We start from the raw sequence: 21,919 nt of genomic DNA, 5'->3' as shown, positions 1-21,919 counted from the left end.
AAGTTACCTTAACAAATCCTCACTTGTGTCCTGAGCAACAGGAAGCCTAGGGAAAAGGATTTGTGGGGGTTGGGTTAGTAAACTGGCCTATGGCCCCTGCTGAGGGGGCAGGCTTGATAGTGACTGATTTACATTGAGGCTGCTTTCCTCTGTGAAACTTGAGTCTGCAGAATTTACCTCATCCTAGCTCAGCAAGTCCCTGCAGAAGTCTGGGGGTCTAGGCAGGACACTGGTTATCCAAGAACTCCTGTCTGTTAGGGACCCACGTTCTGTGGCTTAGCACCCTATTGTCATGTGTCCCCTGTGACACAGACATGTCCCCCCTCTTTCCTTATTTTCAAATCAGACATCAGAGATCCTAGGTGTTGAGTTGCAGTTCTTTGTTAAAATGTTTTGTCATGTATTAATTATGCACAGCGATGGCTTTCATTTCATTTTGACCTTTTCATGCACAGTATAGTCTGATCGTATTCACCACCCCCGCTTTAGCCTCTCTTGTCCCCCTCGAATGCCACTGGCTTCTTTCCTTTTTCTGACTAATACCACACCTTTTATCCTCCATATTTATGGCCCAGTGAGTCTCCTTAGGATTGCTTGCAGGAGCTTGGTGAGGCTTGTTTACAGTGCATGCTTACCTGACCAGTGGAGGTGTAGTATGTACTGTCCATGGCTGCATAAGACCATTCCCTTCAGTAGCCTACATAGCCTCTTGTGGGACAGTGAAGGTTAGCCACCAAGGAGGGAGTTTCCAGCATAGCTCCTGATCCACTTCTCTGTGTCCTGCAGACAGGAGGAATAGCATCCTCAGAGATAGGGACTTTCCATTCGGTTCTGGTAGGCAATGAACATCCGTGACATTTGTGCATAGTGTCTGAGGGGTCTTAGGGAACTCCCTGCAAAACAGCTCTTACAGCAGCATATCACATAGGACACTGGGATTTTCATTCCGTAACCTGTGGCTTCTGGGAGCAGCTATTTCCACCCACACATTGTACCTCCATTTAAGCTTTCATACTTAATATAACGTTTGATTGGTTTATGGGTATCAGATTTCCTTATGGCCTTTTTATGCATCATTAGTGTGGACTGACAACCCTATCTTTTCCTTCTCCCAGCCCCCTGTCTCCCAGCCCTCTGCCTCCCAGCCCCCTGCCTTCCATCCCTCATTTAAACCTTTCCTGTTTCCCCCTTCCTTCCACTAATGGGTTCTGTTACTTCCCCTTACCTTAGAGAATCTTTTCCTTCCTCTCCCATTGGCCCCTCTCTAGGTTCCTAAGCTCCATACACATTCTTTCCCACATAAATGCACATGTATAAAAATTAGAAGCCGGGCTCTACATGCGGGAGGGAACACCCACCGCCTGCCTTTCTGAACCTAGGCTTTCCGCACCCAGTCTAATGTTTCCAGTTCCGACCATTTCCCTGCATATTTTCATAATTTCATCTTACGGCTGAATAAAGTTCCGCACGTGCATGTATGACATTTCCATTATCTGTTCGTCCGTTGATGGACATCCAGGCTCAATCCATTTCTTAGCTGTTTGTGAAGGGAACAGGGACGAATGTGGAGGCAAATGTCTCTGTGGTAGGATGGGGAGTCTTCTGGGCACACGCCGAGGAGAGCGATAGCTGGGTCGGATGGAAGTTCTGGTTTCAGTTTTTAGAGAAAGCTCCAGGCAGGTGTCCATAGCGGCTGCTCCACTTGCATTCCCACTGACAGTGAACGAGCGCTCACCTTTCTGCGTGCGTACCCTGGATAGCATTTGTTGTCATTTTTTCCTCCTTAATAGCCATTCTGACTGGAGTGAGATGGAATTTCAAAGTAGTTTTAATTTACGTATCCCTGACGGCTGGGGATGTTGAGTGCATTTTAAAATATTTATCGGCCATTCGTATTTCTTCTTTTGAGACTTCTCCGTTAAGTTCCTTGGCCTAATTTTTCACTCAGTTTTTATTTATTTACTTTTGTTTAGTCTTTTTTTAAATTGTTGTTGTTGTTGTCATTGTTAGTTCTTTGAATGTTTCAGATATTGATCAGCTGTCAGATGTATCCATGGCTGAGAGCTTTCTCCCATTCTGCAGGCTGTCTCCTCTACGGACTGGGTTTGTTGTGGGGTGTTTTGTTCTGTTCCCATACAGAAGATTTCTAATTTCACAAGGTTGCATTTGTCAGTAGTTAACCTTACTTTCAGAGCAACTGGAGTCAGGGGAAGAAGATCTTTAGCTGTCCCTATGGCCTTATCCCCTAACAGTTTCAGTTTCAGGTCTTACACTAAGGTCTTCAGTCCACAAAGTTGATCTTTGTGCTGGCTTAGCGAAAGGAGCCAGCTGAATTCCTCTCCTAGGATAGCCAGTTTCTCTAGCACCATTGGTAGGGAGGTTAACTTTTCTTCAGTGTGTGTTTGGTTGGCTGGCTGGCTGGCTGGCTGGTTGGTTGGTTGGTTGGTTTGGTTTGCAACCTTATAGTGACAGTCAGTTAACTGTAGCTGCATGGCTTGCATCGGCTCTCAGTTCTCTGCCATTGATCTGACTGAGTCTGTTTTCCCGCCAACACATTGCTGTTTTTTTGTTGGTTTTTTTTTTTTTTTTTTTTTTTTTCCTGTAAAGAATGATGTTGATATTTTAATGGGCATTGAATCTATAGATCACTTTTGGTAGGTCAGCCATTTTAACAAGATTAAAGTCTTCTGACCCATGAGCATAGAAGAGCCTTTCTGTCTTCTAGTATCTTCATAAATTTCCTCCTTCTGTGCTTCAACAGTTTCATCGTACATGTCTTTCGCTTCTCTTGTTAGATTTGTTCTATATTTTTGAGATTATTTCCTTGGCTTCTTTCAGGTATTATTTATTTACATCATTTATATATAGGAAGGCTGCTGACTTGGGGGTGTGTAATTTTGTATCCTGGTACTTTACAAAAAGTGTTTATTGGCTCTCAAAATTTTCTGGTTCTCTTTATCATCTCTAATGTATTAAATCATAGAATTTGCAGATACAGACATCTGACTGCTTCCTTTTCTCTTTGTGTCCTTTTTATTTCCTTCTCTTCTTCTGTTGCCCTGGGTAAATTTCAAGCACTGAACAGGAGGCAGTGGACACCTTTGTCTTGTTCCCGATTTTGGTGGAAGTATCTTTTCTCCAGTTAGCATCATCATGACTTTCCTTCATGGTACACACCTTTTGTTATGGCTCCTTCATCCCTAGCCTCTCAGGGGCTTTACAATGAAAAGATGTTGGGTTTTGACAAAAGCTTTTATTGTATCCATCGAGATGATTCTGTCCTTGAGTACATTGTGTGATATACTACCCTTATTGATTTGCATATGATCTCTGCTTCTCTAGAATGAAGCCAACTTCCTTATTGTAAGTAACAGTTTGGTATGTCCTTGAATTCAGGTCACAACTGTTTTATTGAGTTTTTTAATATCTAAGTTCATCATTGGAAATTGGTCTACGATTTTCTGTTTTGTTGTATCTTTCTTTGGCTTAACTGTCAGGACATTGCTGGGTTTCTGTGTAGGTGTGCATGTGCACACATGTGGCGGTCAGAGGACAACTGTAGGAGTGGATTCTTTCTTTATACCTTTGATGGTTTGTATATGGTTGGCTCAGGGAGTGGCACTATTAGAAGGTGTGGCCCTGTTGGAGTAGGTGTGCCACTGTGGGTGTGGGCTTTAAGACCCTCATCCTAGCTTCCTGGAAGTCAGTATTCTGCTAGCAGCCTTCAAATGAAGATGGAGAACTCTCAACTCTGCCTGCAGCATGCCTGCCTGGATGCTGCCATGCCCCCACCTTGATGATAATGGACTGAACCTCTGAACCTGTAAGCCAGCCCCAATTAAATGTTGTTCTTGTAAGAGTTGGTTATGGTGTCTGTTCACAGCAGTAAAACCCTAACTAAGACACTACCTAATGTGTATCCTGGGCATCCAACTCAGGTATCAGGCTCAGAAGAAAACATTTTACCCACTGAGCCATCTCGCCAGCCCAGATTTGGCTTAGTCTTGTTTTTCTAGTCCCTGAGGGACATCAGTTATTCATTCATTTGAGGTTATTCTGATTGTTAATGTAGGTGCTTAACAACTGTGAACCTTCCTCTTAGGACTCTATTATATCCTAAGGGTTATGTATGATGAGTGTGTATTTATTTAATTCTAAGGTTTTTTTCTTCTTAGTATCTTCATTATTCTACAGCGTGCTGCTTCATGTCCATGAGTTTGGGAATTTTCTATAGTTCCTGTTTTTCTTGATGTTTAACTTTATTCCACTGTGGTCAGACAGAATACAAAAAGTTATTTCTGTTGTCCTATATTTCCTGAGACTTGCTTTATGCCATAATACATGATCCGTTTTAGAGAAAAGTCTATGGATTACTGAGAAGAATATGTATTCTGCAGTGTTTGGGTGAAACATTTCATAGATGTCTGTTAAATCCATTTGATCTGTAATGTCATTTAATTCTATTGTTTGTGTATTTCTTTTGGTCTTGAGGAACTGTTTATTGGTGGGAGTGGGGCACTGAAGTCATTCACTGTTGCTGTGTTGGGACTCATCTATGACTTTATCGCCAGAAGAAAGATTGCCGTAAAAAAAAAAAAAAAAAAAATTAACCGGTGATCTAACTCTTGATGTACAAATCTCAATACACAAACCTAAGTAACACGAAAAACCAAGACAACCCATCTCCTCCAAAAACTACCAGTCCCAGAGAAGCAGCCCCAGTGAGAATGACTTAGACAAAGTACCAGACAAAGAGTTCAAAATTGTAATCTTAAGTACATTCAGAGAAATAAAAGAGGACATGAATATGCTCCTGGATGAACCCAGGAGAACACAGGCTGCAGTTCTAGTGGTTAGTATTGAGATGATAAGAAAGAGTAGAGGAGGGACAAGAAGGGACAAAGGAGGGGGGGAGGGGAGGATTTGGGTTAGATAAAGGTCCATTAAAAAAGAGAGAGAGAGAGAAAAGTGAAGATATTCATCTGATGTTATAGAAAGTCCCATCTTTTGAGAATCTGATTATGTTTTGGGAAGAGAGGGAAAAGGATAGGGGATGGACAGAGCGCAGAATGAAGCCAGGGAGGCAGCCTACTAAAAACGGAGATGAGATAAAGGTAGGCTTGATGTGGAAGGATAGACACCTGCACAGAAATAGAGGTTTCAAGAACTGACTAAGCCAATGATTGCCTATCTCCATCTAGACTCCCCCAGCTTCTAGAACCCTGTCTAGCCTCCTAGACTTCCTCTGCTATGGATACTCCCATTCTCCCTGCTCAGTCTTCCTATGAGTGATCAGAGGACAGGCGCTGTCCTGGACAGTGCTTCACAATGCAGTCTCAGGAGCCGGTCCCACCTCTATAATTTCCCCCAGGGCACCAGTTGCAAATGCCAGCTCAGGCCCTGTACAGCTCTTCTCAGTGTCCCGTGTGCTACTTAGAGTCATGGAGAATGTTCTGCACACTTTGGTTCCCACCAGGTTTTCCGCTACCTGAATGTCCTGCAGATCTGACCTGGAGCTTCTCTTCCTACGTCACAATGTCCTCGTTGTCAGGTTTCAGAATGCAGTCTTATATCGATTGCTGGGTGTTTCTCAAGTGTGGTTCATTGAGGGTCTGGGGGCTGTCAAGCTACCACAGCAGCAAACATCTCTTTAAAGTGGCACTGCCCTTCTCCTCTGTGGGCTGCCAGTACCGAGCACCCAGCACCAATGCGAGGAGGTTTCCCACAGCATTCCCGGCTAATGTTTCTGCCGTGTGTGTGTGTGTGTGTGTGTGTGTGTGTGTGTGTGTGTGTCCCCTTCTCCCTAGCTGTTAAGTACTCCTGTTCTTCTGGCTGTTTTTTCGGCTTACCCAGTTAGTTCCCTGGAGGCCCTCGAAGACTGTCCCTCAGTATCACCTGACATCTTGTGTCTCCCTCAGTTTCTTTAAGAAATTGAGTTCATAAGACAAATCATGGCTCGGTTTCCCAACCATTCTTCATGGACTGGGTAAAAGCTATGCGGAATTGTCAGTTGTTCTAGGTCAGTCATTTGCTTTCTGTGTGACCCTGAGCAGGTGATCCCTCAACTGTATTGCTGCTATTCAGATATCGTGATATGTCAGCATCGAGTGAGTGCTTCATTTTTTAATTTTAAACAACTTTGCACTGGATGCTTACCTACGTTGTATCAAGAGGCCCTACTAGGACACAGTGGTGGGCAGTTTTAGCAAGAACCTTGCCATCATGAAATGGTATCAGTCTAGTGAAGAAAAATATCACCAATTGCATGATCATACCATAGACAATGATGACAAAAATGTGTGTGTATGTGGGGGGGGGTATGCAGATATAAAAAGGAATGGAGTGAGGCTTCACAAAGACCGTGACCAGTATAGTGTCCTTCCCAGTGCAATGACTCTGCATCTCTCTTTCAGGTACCTGGAAGGAAACCATTTAACAGCAGTGCCGAGAGAGTTGTCCGCCTTCCGACAGCTGACACTTATGTAAGGAGCCTGCCACTAGCCAGGCATTTGTTTCTCCTTCTTAGGGTGATGTAGGACAGGGCTATAGAGACTGAGAGAGACCAGTGCTGCAGCAGATATAGCGATTCTCAGCCTGAACGCCTGCAGGGTGCAGGGAGAGGCAGCTAGTTGGGGAGAAACATGGACCAGGCTGAAGTGGAAGGGTTTGCCCAGTGAGGCCTATGTGCAGAAATAGCCAAGGCATGTCATCGTGGTCTGTGAACTACCTTCCTATTGGCTCGGAGGGAGCCTCTGACCTCTGCAGGCTCCAAGCTGAATTCTGGAATTTCAGTTGCTTGCAAGCTGTGGCCACACTTCCCTCTACCAGGAGCACGAACAGGCATTTCTTCTTCTTTGGTTTCCTAGAAAATGTCTCAAGTGATGGTTTAAACCAAGGGCTTTCAATAATAGCAGCTACAAGCTTCACGCCTTTCAAGAACCAGATAACCCTTGAATGGGAAGCAGAGAACGTGAGGCAAGGCCCATGAGCCTTGTCCCTCAGCAGCCTCACTCTCTTTGCCTTGGTGGGACCCAGAAGGGTAAAGGAATTCCCTGGGCAAGTGATAATGAAAGATGCCATGCCTGCTTGAGAGGACAAAGGAGCCAGTCCACAAGAGACAAGAAGGGTTCTTTCACAATAAAAGTCAGAGACCCACTAATGAAAAGTCCCAGAAAGCCACCATTTGGACCCCATTCTTGTTCTCCAGAAACCAACATCTCTACAAACATTTCTCAAACTCAGAGCTCTGGACATCTGAGGCTAGATACCTATTGGTCAGGGGAGTTGTCATGATTATTATGAGCCACTCAGCAGTGACCTTGGCCTTTATTAGATGCCAGTAGCACTTCACCCAATAGTGACAGCCAAAAATGTCTGTAGACATTGTCAAACAATGGCAAAACAAGAATGTCCAATTGAGAACCACTGCTCGGCTGTGGGGAATCGCCCAGGGAGGAGCTGTTGGTGCCGTCATTCCATAAGATGGCCACACCTAAAACAACATATGAGTCAAAATATACAGGCTGGGGACCCTGGCTTCACAAGATTTAAAAGCTCCTCCGATGTCTCCAATGTGCAGCTAATATCACCTTGCTGTTCTGGAAATTTGTCTCTGAGGAGAAGCTAGGGGTGTGGTTAGAGATGTCTTCTCCTACCAACTTTGTTTCCCCTAAGAGATGAATCAGGTGGAATGAATAGAAGACAGAGAGAGGACTGCTGGTAAGAACTGATCAGGAGGCTGGATGTGGTGACGCACACTAGCAGGATTTACTGAAGGATTTACCGAAGGAGATGGAGACAGGAAGAGCACAAGTTCCGGGCCTGCCTGGGCTACACAATTCTTAGCAGTGGTGCTGCTCACTTTTGATCCCAGCACTCAAAAGGCAGACAGAGCCAAGCAAATCTCTGAGTTTGAGGCTAGCCTGGTATGCAAATTGAGTTCCAGGATAGCAGGGCTAGACAGAGAAACCCTGTCTTGAAAAAAATAATTTGATTGAGAGAAGAAACATACTAGAATAAGAAGAAATTGTTTTCTTATGTGCGTGTTTTTTTAGAATAGAGTTACGACTAGGCACATAATTGAATGATTTAATCACTATGAGTAAATAGGTGGATGAATGAATGAATGGGCTATAACAATGTGAATGGAAAAAATAACATTTGAATCAACATATATATAGGTAAATGGATGGGTGGTAGGGGGATAAGTGCACAGATGAGAAGGTGAGTGGATAAATATGAGAATGGGTTGGCATACAGATGGGTAAATGGAGGTGAGCGGGTATATGCCTATTCAGATGGTAAAGTATGTGAGGGAGTAATAGGCGGGAGGGTGAGTGGACAGATAAATGAGTGTGTGGATAGATGGATGAATGGGTGCGTGTGTAGTAACGCATGGGTTGACTGATAGGTGGCACACTCATGTGATCGTTGGTTGTGGGCTCCCCTGGTGCTGCTAACCGTATCCGGTGGCTTTTCTGTTTTTCTTTATCTAGTGACCTGAGCAACAACAGCATCAGCATGCTGACCAACCACACCTTCAGCAACATGTCCCACCTCTCCACGCTGTGAGTATGAAGGCGCTTCATGTTTAACCTTCACAGGCATGGCCATCTAGTCTTGGAACCCCAGTCCTAGGTCCCTTGATCCAGTGGCCCTCATGGCTTTGGCTGCCCCTTGACCGAAAGGCAGACCTTAGTCATCAGGAGATGCCAAATGGAGAGTTAGGGGCCCGGCAGATGGAGGAACAAGACGCTAATTACCTCTGAAGAAGGCCGTCTTTGGAATGCCTTCTGGGATACATGCGTGTTCTTTCCCAGTGGAGGGTTTCCTACACAATTATATTTTGCTCAGACCCATTTATTTCCCATTAGCTCCGCACGTTGTAAGCACACACCATTTGACAGTGGAGGGAGGTGGTAGGAAAGCCGATTAGAGAGCCAGTCTGCTGTGGAACATGGAGGTTGGGGCGGCGGGGGTGGGGGTGGGGCAAGCTAAGGAGCTTCGTGGAGTAGCAGGAGGTTTCTCTTCTCTCTGTGTTACGGTACCTTTGTCGATATATTAAATCGGAGAAATTGGAGGAAACATCTGCTTTGACGGGTCCACTGTGTGAAGAGTGTGCCCACAAGAACAGGGGCAGCCGTCAGCCTCACATTTTTTCCTCTCCACAGGATCCTGAGCTACAACCGGCTGAGATGCATCCCTGTCCATGCCTTCAATGGGCTAAGGTCCCTCCGAGTACTGTGAGTCACTGGGCCTGGGGTCAGCTTCTATAGTACTGAGTAATAGCATGAGGTGCACAGAGCTCTCCCCTTCCCACTGCCCTTGGGGCACAGCCCGTTTGCTGCCACCCAGCCACTCAGTAGGGTAAAGGGCATGTACTCCCAGTGAGCCATGCCTGAGGCTCAGCACACTGCCACTCAGGAGCCTTTCGCTAAACACTCGCCACTCAAGTCTGCACTTTGTTATGTATCAGATAGGTCCCCTCCCTGCCCCGTGATTAGGGAATTACACTAACCCATCCTTCCCCTTCCTCGTGAGTAGAGTAGGGCATGGGGCTCTGGTGAGCAGGCTGCTCACGGGTGCTCACTCTGACTTCAGAAGGGTGAACACCCTCTGCAAGGACCCGAGATCACAAGCGGGAAGCCAACGAGCCATCCAAGCTCAAAAGGTTGGCTTACAACATGCTTGTTCAAAACACCAAAAGTTTTCAGGCCGGATGTGATGGCACACGTGTGTATTTCCAGTCCTTAGGAGGCTGAGGCAGGAAGCATGTGAGTTCAAACCCAGCCTAGGCTAATTACTTAACAAGATCCTGTCTCAAAAAAAAAAAAAAAAAAAAAAAAGTCAACTTTAGTAAGTTGCCAGCATTTAAGTATCACCAACAAATCCTGATTTATACATTCTCTTGGGAAATCTAGAGCCCGGGTCATACCTGAGCTCTGAGTTTGCAGACAGGGTTGCATGCTCTGTAGCATCCACGCTCATGCGCACAGAGATGGGCTGCACACAAAGGCTAGAGGGGTCACGGAACCCTCCTGATGCCCAAGCATGGCTCTGCCCCATCCTCCCTGTGTGTCTTCTCAACCACAGAAAATCAGATGATGGTGCGAATTGCCTTCCCGAATCATAGGCAGGTTAAATGAGATGCTATGTCTAAAGCACATAGCCCAGCTCTGGCTACTGCCAGTGTGGAATGAATGCTGATGTGTTTGTTATTCATGTCTCGATGGGAGCTGGACCAGGAGGACACTATGCTGCTCCACCTCTAGGTCTGACTTGTATACCTTTCTGCCTTGCACTGTTTTATTGATAAAGAAAGATATCGTGGCTTATTCCTCTGACTGTATCACCTTTGAGGGATCTCCTCCTAATAGAGATGCCACCCCACTCTTAAATACCACACCCGTTTATTTCTAGCCTGTCAATATTATAAGAGTAAAGCCCATATTTGAAAGGGTGAGGCCTGGCCATTTTTTCTCCTGATCCTTTGCAAGAGTACTGTGAGCTTGAGAGGATGATGCCCATTTTAGAGATGGGGAAACTGAGACCTGGTTGAGGAAGTAACTAGCCAACTCTATTAGTCATGAGGTGGCAGAGTCCAGCCTCCTGCCTTAGTGCCATCAGCAAACAGCACCCAGCAACCTGGTCCAACTCCAGAGGCTCTGGGCTGATGTGATTTATTAAGACCTGCAAAACACCCATGTCAGCGACAGCTCCCGCCACATGTCATCCACACTGTTATTAAAAATCAATTCTCCGGGGGCAAAGAAGTGCCTGAGCTGACAGTGTGCAATCTGTTACTGTCACTTACCTGTTATCCACTTTCTCGGGGGACTTTGGGGATGGAAACATCAGTGAAACCATTTCCTTGTTTCCAAATGAATGCAGTGGTGGATAGGTCTCTTCCATCCGGCCCAAAGGCAGACCAGCTCCCCCTTACACTGCCTGCTGGCTGCTGTCCATCCCAGCTCCCAACCTGCCATCCGTTCAGTCTGATGCTTCTAGGCATAGGTTGGATGGCAGGAAACAGAGCTGCCAGTTTTAATTGAATCTCTGTGCGTTCAAGACTTGGAGTCACTCTGATGGGGATCATTCAGAGAATCTGAAAGAGAGAAATAAGTTTTCCCTGTCCATCTGTCTGTTTCCTGGGGGTGTTTACAGCCTGACAGGGCCTTCCCACCATGTGCCCTACCCCAGCTCCACTGCCATGACAGGGTCACAGGAATACATGCCTGCATTCAGCACAAGGGAGCTTGCTTCTTAAGTTAAGAGTCAGCAGGCTCTCACATGATCATTGTAGAATCAGTGGGTCTTGGGGATAAAACCAATCTTAGAGCCTCTCTCTCACTCCAACCAAGCACCTCAGTGGGGAGCAACCATTTTCTGCATAAGGACCAATTCAGGAAAAATAACAGCGTTTATGGGCTACATTTTTATGATATTTGTATCCTTTCTTCTCGTAATTGCACATGTAGGAATCTACGCTACAGAAAAACCCAAGATGAGGGAAAGGTTCTATAAATCTGGGTCTTTGTTGCATTGTTATTTTTAACCTAAATTTTAAATATTACCTACCGGGACACCAATGAGGAGATGTATAAAGAGATTATGACACAGCGAGTCAATGAAGTGCAGTTATTAAAAGAGATAAAGATGAAAACCAGACGCAGCGTGGGAAAGGGCTGACTATTTAGCGATTGTGTGGGAAAGGAAACTTAATTATATCTTGTAAACATTGACACCTATGAGCAGAGACTAAAGGGAACAGGGTTTCCAATACTATCAGCTCCCTGACAAGTAAGGCAAAGTTAAGCACAGGCATGGAGACTGCTACATAGGGAGTTGGGCAAAAGGTGGGGCTTTGTTTGTTTGTTTTTTTTTTTTTTTTAGTGTTGTGTTGATTCATGTGTGTAACTCCAGGTACATATGTACTACAGCATGCATGTGGAGGTCAGAGGTATTGGTTCTCAACATGAGGATTCTCCTCTTGCTCATGGCCCTGCTTACCAGGCTAACGGGCCCTTTAGCTTCCAGGGATTTTCTCATCTTTGCGTCTCATCTTGCATAGGAGAGGAGGGGTGACAGATATGTGCTACTGCTGACTCTAAGTGGGTTCTGGGCATCTGGACTCAGGTACCCACACTTATACACAAGTGTCTTACCTGGTGAGCCACCTCCATGGCCACAGGTAAGCTAGTTTTCAACCAGGAATTGCATTAGCTGTAATGACATTTAAGCATTTGTATATTCTCAAGTTTCGGAAGGATTTCATTTTGTTGGTGAAATCTTCAAAAATAATGAGAGTCCCATAAGTGATGCTGTTTGGCACAAAGAGGAGAACAAGCGTGAAGGTTTGTTTAGCCATAGATAAAACCCAACAAGGCTATGGAAAGACAATAAGAGACCTGGAGGTGGGTGGGGTGGGGTGAGGAGTCTGTGTGTATGCCTATGTGTGTGTGTGTGTGTATGTGTGGTGTACATGTATCTCTCTCTGCCTCTGTGTATGTGTGTGAGGGTGTGGGTATACATGTATATGTGTATCTCTGCCTCTGTGTGTGTGTCTGTCTCTCTATCTCTGTCTGCCTCTCTGTCTCTGTGTGTGTGTTTATCTGTCTATCTATGTGTCTGACCATGTGTGTATCTGACCCCCCTCTGTGTGTGTGTGCCTATGTCCTTTTCTGCCTCTGTCTTTCTGTGTGTATATGTATTATATATGTCTGTATGTATGTATGTCTCTGTGTGTACTTGCGTCTTTTTCTGTCTCTGTCTGTCTCTGTCTGTCTGTCTGTCTGTCTGTCTGTCTCTCTCTCTCTCTCTCTCTCTCTCTCTCTCCCTCCCTCTCTCTCTCTTTGTTATTCCGTCTTTCTGTGTGTGTGTCTGTCTGTCTGTCTATCTGTATATATGTATGTGTATCTGTCTGTCTCTGTTTCTCTGCCTCTGCTTCTAGTCTTTCTCTCTCTCTCTCTCTCTCTCTCTCTCTCTCTCTCTCTCTCTCTCTGTGTGTGTGTGTGTGTGTGTGTGTGTGTGTGTGTGTGTGTGTGTGTTGGTGAGTGCAACTGAGTACATATTAGGGGGGTCAGGAGCCCAAGTACAAAAACATTATGTGAGGAAAAATATTTTTTTCTACGTTGATTGGGATGTAAAATAGCTAGCGAGAACATTCTTGTGGGCATGCTTGTCCTTCTTTGGGGATCTGTGCACTCTTAGGGATCTTTGCCCCACACAGAGCCACATGCCTTGTGAGTGTGTGTGGTCCTAAATGTCACTCCGCAACCCCACACCGGGGCACCTGGAATCAGTTAAGAGCGTGGGTGCGGGGCTGCCCCAGTGTGTACTGAGGGAGAGACTGGGGTGTTGTTGAAGTAAAACTGCAGTGTTTATACCCACGAGGGGCTAAGGACAGCCTGAAGCCCTCCTATGATGTCCCCATGAAGGGCTCCAGATGCTCTTGGTTGGTGAGGAGTCTGTGTTGCACTCACCAACACACACACACACACACACACACACACACACACAGAGAGAGAGAGAGAGAGAGAGAGAGAGAGAGAGAGAGAGAGAGAGAGAAAGACTAGAAGCAGAGGCAGAGAAACAGAGACAGACAGATACACATACATATATACAGATAGACAGACAGACAGACACACACACAGAAAGACGGAATAACAAAGAGAGAGAGAGAGAGACAGACAGACAGACAGACAGACAGAGACAAGAGACCTTCCCAAGAGGGACCTCACTGCCTCACCGGAGAGTCAGCCCACCTTGGCCATTAGCAAATGCTGGTGGTAGGCTGAGAGGTGGGACTGGTGGCCTCCAGACCTTTCACTCCTTGAAAACTAAGCCACATGTAAAGAGAGATTCAGCAGGAACTTACCACCCAAGAGAGAGTCGTAGAGATGCCTCTCTCTAAACCCTGTCACCTCCGAGATAGAGACAGGAAAGTATAGCTACCTGTTCACTTTCTAACGCCTCCCTTCAGTGAACGAGCTGCAGTAACACCCTGGGGGAGTGGGTGCAGACAGTAAGCTAGACACAATTGCTGACCTCTAAAGATGGGAAGCTGTCAAGCTAAGAACTATTTGCAACCCAGGATGGCACCTGAGAGAAGAGCCCCAGGCCACAGAGAAGATGTCTCTGTACCCTACCTTTCTCAAGGCTCTCGGAAAGGACAGCTCTGTCTGGAATGTCACCGCTGGTGTTTGTTAAATCTTCACTACGCACTGCCCAAGGGATCGGGGCATTTATGTCATTATTATAGTTTCCCCCCCTATGAGGAACAGGCCTCTGTTTATCCCCATTGCACTTACAAGTAAATTGAGGCTACGTGAGAATAAGTGACTTCACCTAAGATGATACAGTGGGGATTTGGACCCAGGACTTTTTGCTCTCCGAGTCAGCCCTTCACTTCTGTTTCCAAGGCTGAGATGAAAAAGCCAGTGAAGCTCACCTAAGGAGAGAAGGGACTGAAGAACATTCCAGGGAGTGACAATGTGGATACCCTGTACAGAGACCTTAAAATCAAGGAGCAGCATGGAGGCTGAAGAGTTGACTCAGTGCCTGAGAGCATCTGCTGCTCTCGCAGAGGACTCACATCAAGTAGCTCGCGACAGCCCGTAACTGCAGCTCCAGGGGCGACAACCCCCTTCTGGACTAAAAACTTATTTTGAAAGGACAAGTGTGTTTGGAGGCTCACAGGAACTAACAAGTGTGGCTCCAGGGCAGACTTCATGTTAGAAGCAAGAGTATGGCGGAATCACCACAAGGATGCACAGAACCAAAGCTGGAACCCGTCTCTGGGCTCCTTACCTGCAGTCTTCCCACCTCTCTCCCAGCCTCACTTGTACCTGTCTTTATTCTCAGGCATTTTGTTCTCTAGTCGAAGAGACTTAGTGTTGACTGACAGTAGAAGTGTTTTCACCGTTACCCAGAGGAGCTTCAATCAGAATTAAAGGAATTGTGGGGCAGAGGGAGAGCTGGCCAGAGTGGGAGGATCTGGGAGGCGTCCAAAGAAAGAAAGAAAAGCTGATAGAAATATATTCCAGGAAAATAATTTTTAAATTTAAAAAAAGAAAGGTAAGGTAGGACAAAGGACGTGGGACCCTCTGCCACTGTTCACTTTATCTTGCCTCCAGCCCAGAAATGGAGCCGTGTGGCTTACGACTGCCTTAAAATTGGTGGAAAATATAATTACAGGCTTCTGCTTTGTATGAGCAATGCGTTGAGAGGACTGGCCTCAAAATAATTTCAAGAACAAAGTGGGGGAGGGGTGTGGCCGCACACCGGGTCCTACAGCATCTAGCTGTCCTGGGTGCCCCCAAGTAAAGGACAGCTTGCACCTGGCACATCACACCACGAATGGGCTGGCATAAGGATGGCAGTGGAAGGTGGGAGGAGAATTCTAGATCATTGGTTCTCAACCTTCCTAGCGCTGTGACCCTTTAATACAGTTCCTCGTGTTTGGTGACCCCCAACCATAAAATGATTTTTATTGCTACTTCATAACTGTGATTTTGCTACTGCTGTGAATCAGGATGTAAATATTTTTAGAGATAGAGGGTTGACAAAGGGGCCGTAACCCACAGATTGAGAACCTCTGGTCTAGAGTGTAGTTCTGCATGTACAAGGCCCTGGGTGTTTTACAAGAGAAGGGAGATTGCGCCAGGAGAAACCCCTAGCCCTCTCCCTGTGAACTGTAACCTTCAGAATCTCAGGTCTCACCCCAGACCCAGACGATGTAGGCCAGACTCAGCAACGTGAAGTTTTACTCTCTTATCAGCATATAGTAATCACACACAGCTGTGAGTTTCACTGTGACATTTCCAAGCATGGACATAACATGTTGTTAATCGTATTCACACCTTGCTTTTTTCTTGCCTGCTTAGCACTCTGACTGATCATCTTTCTCTTCCCCACCAACTTCTAATTTCATGGTACTTTAGTTGTTCATGTAATACAATGAGTTATTACTGACATGAATAGTTAGCCAGTGATTCCTTGGAGTTATTGAAAGGAGCATAGATGGGGGGGTTATACTTTTAATTTTTTGTTTTTATTTTATGTATATTGGTGTTTTACCTGCCTAGATGTCTGCACCACACGTGTGAGTGTGAGTTATGGACAGTTGTGAGCCACCATGTGGTGCTGAGAATCAAAACTGGTTTCTCTGGGAAAGCAGTCAGTGCTGCTAAATACTAAGCAATCTCCCCAGCCCCTAAAGCTGAGGAATTTTTGTTTTGTTTTGTTTTGTTTTGTTTTGTTTTAAACCAAAAACAAAAAACCAGGAGCATGAGTACCTTACCAGTGGCTATACCACTGTAGAAAAGGTTTCTCCCTCTCCCAGAAACCTATAGATCATCATAGAGGGATGGAGTCTCAAGAGCCCTTCCTTCCTAACTGTTAATGGTGTATAAATCCTCAAGAGATGGAACCCCCTGTCCCCTCCATCCCCATCTAGACAGAAAATTGATGGGTCCAGTCAGTCTTGTTCAGATCTGATACAAGGAATCATAGGTGCTTTGAAGCCAAGAATGCATCAGCCGGATCCTGTCTGGAAGTTAACCACCTCCCCCTTTCTCCAGCTCTTATGAATTTTTCATCCTCTCACAGATTTCCCCAAGCCACAGAAGGGGTCGTGTAGATGTCCATTTGTGTCTGAGCACTCATGGCCACTTGCTCTCAGCACTTTGGTAGTTATGTCTCCACAGTTGCCACTGGGCAGTACAAAAAAGAAGCTTCTCTGACCAGTTGTAACAGCAACACTAAACTAAACTTGAAGTGTGGTTATCTAGAAGGCACTTTAATGGACACGTCATGTCCACTTACAAAAAACAAACAAACAAACAAAAAATACCATAGTAGTAGGCTCCCTCATGACCTCTCCTGCCATGGGATTTTGACCAAGTTTATATCACCAGACTTGAATTCCAATGTGCATCAAACCTCAATTCTAAGCAGAGCCTGGTCAGTTACACCGTGCCCCCACCACCACCTCCCCACCCCCGCGAGCACACACACACAGAGCCTGGTCAGTTATACCGTGCCCCCACCACCACCCCACCACCGCCTCCCACCCCCCCACCCCCCCCCCCCCCCCCCCCCGCGAGCACACACACACACAGAGCCTGGTCAGTTACACCGTGCCCCGCCCCCTCGAGAGCACACACACACAGAGCCTGGTCAGTTACCCCCCCCCCCCCCCCCCCCCGCCCACCCACAACTAATTTGTTACAGTTTTGAGAGTGGGCACATGATATCTGGCCAGTCAGTCCGCTAGAACATACAGTCAACAGTTATCTCCCTGAGGGCAGCCAGAATAACACTGTCTGACACTATGAGAGCTAGCCACTGGGGAGGGGGCTTCCAACTCAGTTCCAGCTTGCTTTCTCTAAGCCCTGAGCCTAGAGCATGTGTTGTCTCCAGCAATAAAGGCTTCTCATCTAATTCTGATGGGCAGATACCTGTGTTGTTTAGGATCCTTGGGCCCCCAGACACTGGGACTTTCACTTTAGTAACCTATGGCTTCTGGGAGCCACATGGTACCTCCATTCAGACTCTTAGTTCTTTAAAGTAACTAAATATGAGGTGTCCTTATGACTTTTCCATACATTTTTAGTTTTGGTTGATCTTCCCACCATCTTCTTCTCTCTCCTGTATCCCTCCCCCTAACCCCGATTTTTCCCGTCATTCACCAGTTAGCACTTAGAAAATACTCAGTTCTTTCTGCGTAGTCTAAAACATGTACGTCGTCACAATCTGACCATTGGTCATTCTCGCCTGACAATTCAGAAACTGAGGCTCAAGAGAGAATAAGCCACTTTGCCCAAGGCCATTCAGCTGGTAAGTGGCAGAGACAGAGTCTGAAAGCAAGTGACCTGGCTCCAAAACAGATGGATTAGCCACTATCAGAATACAGAACAGATAGTATTAGCCACAGTTGATCGAGCACAGAACAGCATCTCTGGAACTGATGGTTCCATTAGGTAAATGCGGCTCTCAGATTTTTCAGAAGTAGAAACTGAGGCCCAGAAAAGCAGTTTATCCCTGAGTCTCCTCCAGGTTCACAGAGTTTGAAAGTCCATCCTCTTCCCTGACAAGCCCTCAGCCCCTTCACCCTGCTGCTGCTCTAGACAGAGTGATGTCCGTATCCCTCAGCAATGGCAGCAGCAGCTGATATCAGGAGCTCTGGAGCCCTGGGGCCCTGGGAACCACAGAAGGGTGGCTGGGCTGGGTGAGTATGGTGGCTCACTGGGGTCACTTACTAACCTGTGCCTTCTGCCTCAGAACTCTCCATGGCAATGACATTTCCAGTGTTCCTGAAGGCTCCTTCAATGATCTGACCTCCCTGTCCCACCTGTAAGTAGCCTCTTTCTTAAGGTGCATTAGCTCAAAACTGAACATGGTAATGGTGACGTCATCACCTTGTTAGGCATTTGGCCCTCTGTATGCACAGGGGACTGGTTCCAGGAGCCCCAGTAACCCACAAATGCTCAAGTCACTTATGCACAGTGAGGTGGCGTATGCGTAGAACACCACACATTCTCCTGTGGACTTGAAATAGTCTCTGGACTATTTAAGATACCTAGTACAATTGTAGACGCTTTGTAACTAATGGTTATATTATTATTAAGTATAGAATAAGGACCCAAAAGAAGTCCAGGTTTGCATCTATTCATTACACATGAAACTTTTAAAAATTACCTTTGAGCCATAGTCAGTTGGACCTGCAAATAGGAAACCTGAGATTCAGAAAATGAATGGGGGCTTATTTTGACATACTGCATTCAAACTGTACACAATGTCTTGTTTCAAAAGCCTTCGAAGGCCTCTATCCTATCAAACAGTGTAAATGTTTGAACCCTTACTATACCCTAAACACTTTCGATGAATCATCTGTTATAATTTTTACAGCATTAAGGTGCTTTATTCTCATATTATCATATATATATGATGAAATTCAGACTTGGGGAAATTAAAGAATTTTCCCCAAGGCTGCACAGCCAGCAGGTAGCCAGCTCCATGTTTACCTTGACCGCCAGTGGGCATGTTCTCAACCAATCTGTATTCCATTTTTGTTCTACTCAAGGACATTGAGACCATAAGTGATAGATGACTACCTGAAAGCTACCCATCAAGCCAGTGAGACTTCAGAGTAGAGCTCAGTCCCCTGGTCCAAGGCCAACTGTCTTTCCCAAGCTAGTACTCTCAGATAGTTTCCAGGTACCTCTCTCTGTTGATAAGCTTGTTTGTAAGACTGTGTTCCTCCTCTGTATATATTTTAGTTATTTCAATGTTGTGCACATAGGCTGCAGTACTGACATGTAGGCATTCTATAAATCAAAAGCAGAAATGGTAGAGAATAGGAGTTTTTAAAAAATGAATTGTATTTTCTTCCCAATCACTTTGGAGAAGTTTGGGGTGAGCTGTGGTTCACCCCACCCCATATCTTTAATCTCATTGACGTGAAGCTGTGTCCTGAATCTGAGTCTTTGGAACCTTTGAAGAACAAATCTTCTAACAGACCCTTTGCTTGAGAGCCACATGAGAAGGTGGCCAGAGGTTTGGAATGTGTCCCAGAAGAGCCAGGACTGGAGGAGAGTTCGGGACAGAATTTTCCAGAGCACTGAGAACAAAGCCTCAGAAGTGGGAGTCACTTCGGTGGGGACTGAACATCTACTAAATTGGAAATAGACTCTGGAAACTTTGTTATTTTTTTTTTCTTAGTAGAGATGTGTCTTCCTTCCAGACTCCTCTAATTTAGTGTTAATACCTTGACTCGTCAGAGAGCCACATTTGGAGAGCCTGTGGGCCAGGCCAGGCAGGGGCTAACTTCCTCTTCTGCCTTTCAGGGCCCTGGGAACCAACCCTCTCCACTGTGACTGCAACCTGCGTTGGTTATCAGAATGGGTAAAGGCTGGATACAAGGAGCCCGGCATTGCCAGATGCAGTAGCCCCGAGTCCATGGCTGACAGACTCCTGCTCACCACCCCCACCCACCGGTTCCAGTGCAAAGGTAAAGTGTTGCCTGCCCACCACATCTCTGCCTTCACAGGATCTGCTGTGTTTCCAACATCTAACATGTGGCTTGTAAAAACACAGCTTGTCTCATGCATATAACAGGTATACTGTATATTTTATCGCTACTTATAATGTATTGTAAATGCTGTATACAAAGTTGCTACGTTGTGTTGTTTAGGGAATAATAACCAGTACATGATTAGTATAGCTACAGTTTTGTTTCAGATATTTATGATCTGTAGTTGGATGAATCTTCAGATGTGGGATCTGCTTGCTAGAGATCCATGAATATGGAGGCTGACTGCTTGATGGCTCCTTCTCCATATATTGTCTATAGCTGAGAACATCTCTAACCTACATTCCTCACCCAGTGATATTAGCACTCCCATTGTACTGACTTGAGATTCTTATTATGTGATTTTGAATGATTCTTACATTTATCTCTCTCTTGTATGTAAGTGTGTATGTGTATTGTGTGTGTGTGTGTGTATATATATATACATGCAAACACACACCCAGTACAGTGCATATATGGAGGTCAGGAGACCACTTGTGGGAACTGGTCATGTCCTTCCACCATGGGGACTCCAGGGACTGAACTCAGGTCCTCAGACTTTGTGGCAAGCGCCTTCTCCCGCTGAGCCATCTTGTCCCTGTACATGTGATTTTTATTGACTCATTATAATGATCTACTCCTGAATTTTTACATGGCAGGGTCTATGTTAGATGTGTTTTTATTCATCATTTTATTTAATATGTTAACAGATTTATTTTTTTCTGAGTCAGATTAACTCTCTAGCATTTTTATGGGTAGATATTTATAATACCCTCATGTTAACTATTTAGAGCAACTAAGCCTTAAAGAGGTTGAATGAACTCTCCCCACTTGGTGATGTCGAGGGTCAAACCCAGAGCTTTGCTTATCTTGACAAGAGTCTCCCACAGAGCTATATCTGTATCCCAAACTAAGTCATAAGAACACAACAATAGGACCTCCGGCTCTTCCTAACTCTAGAACATGGGCTTCTGACCCTCACTGCACTGCTGTCTCCCACCACAGCCTACTCAACTGTTTCTTGGTTGAAGGGCTGGAGAGATGGCTCAGTGGTTAAGAGCACTGGCTGCTCTTCCATAGGTCCTGAGTTCAATTCCCAGCAACCACATAGTGGCTCACAACCATCTGTAATGGGATCACATGCCCTCTTCTGGTGTGTCTGAAGACAGTGACAGTGTGCTCATACATAAATAAATCTTTAAAAAAGAAAAAAGAAAAGAAAAGAAAATCTTCACGGTGTTTCCATTTTTCTTCTTACGGTGAATGCATGAAATGTTTCTCTGTTTAATATTGCATCCTCAGGTAAGAGTCAGAGACTCCAAATGATTGGCTGGAAGTATGTTGTCTTCTAACAGTTTGCAGAATCATTTTCCAAAATGGATGATAATGGACTTGGGCTCTCATTAGTGGCCCCTGAGCGTCTTTTCCTTAGAGAACCAGGATCCTTTGTCTTAATTTATAGTCAGAGTATCTCCTGTAGTTTATCTGCCCTTAATTTTCAGGCATCGTGAATTTAATTTCAGCATCTGTCTTGCATCTGCATTGAGCATCCGTCTTTTAATGCCCTTTTCTCAGCTCTGAGAATCTCAGTGTTCAGTTTTTATTTTCCCTTTAAAACTGCACAGTGTCCCATGTGGCTGCTGAAAGCTGAAAACATTCCATTGATTTAAAGCTAATTTTAACTTCCTACTTCCTGCTTCTGAGACATCTGATCTGATACTAGAGGGACTCAAATAGCCCTGGAATAGTGGTGCTCAATCTTGACAGGAATCACCTGCAGAGCTTTAAAAATCACTACTCAAGGGCAGGGGTTGGAACTGGGGAGAACTGCCTAACATGTAAAGTCGG

The 21,919-nt window shown here is 45.4% G+C and overlaps 1 protein-coding gene across 2 annotated transcripts in view; it reads left to right on the top strand.

The window, feature by feature from the left end:
* Slit3 (slit guidance ligand 3) overlaps positions 1-21,919 on the top strand; it is a 588,944-nt gene that overhangs the window by 519,800 nt on the left and 47,225 nt on the right. For both annotated transcript variants that reach the window (XM_034504957.2, XM_034504958.2), the window contains exons 21-25: positions 6,414-6,482; positions 8,496-8,567; positions 9,171-9,242; positions 18,283-18,354; positions 19,848-20,011. In XM_034504957.2, the coding sequence (XP_034360848.1) occupies positions 6,414-6,482; positions 8,496-8,567; positions 9,171-9,242; positions 18,283-18,354; positions 19,848-20,011 (449 nt within the window). The remainder of the gene's footprint in view (positions 1-6,413; positions 6,483-8,495; positions 8,568-9,170; positions 9,243-18,282; positions 18,355-19,847; positions 20,012-21,919) is intronic.

This window comes from Arvicanthis niloticus, chromosome 6, assembly GCF_011762505.2.
Source record: "Arvicanthis niloticus isolate mArvNil1 chromosome 6, mArvNil1.pat.X, whole genome shotgun sequence".
In the NCBI taxonomy this organism is placed as follows: domain Eukaryota; kingdom Metazoa; phylum Chordata; class Mammalia; order Rodentia; family Muridae; genus Arvicanthis; species Arvicanthis niloticus.
The sequence above is the reverse complement of the archived record's forward strand: the minus strand, read 5'-3'. Positions and strand labels throughout refer to the sequence as shown.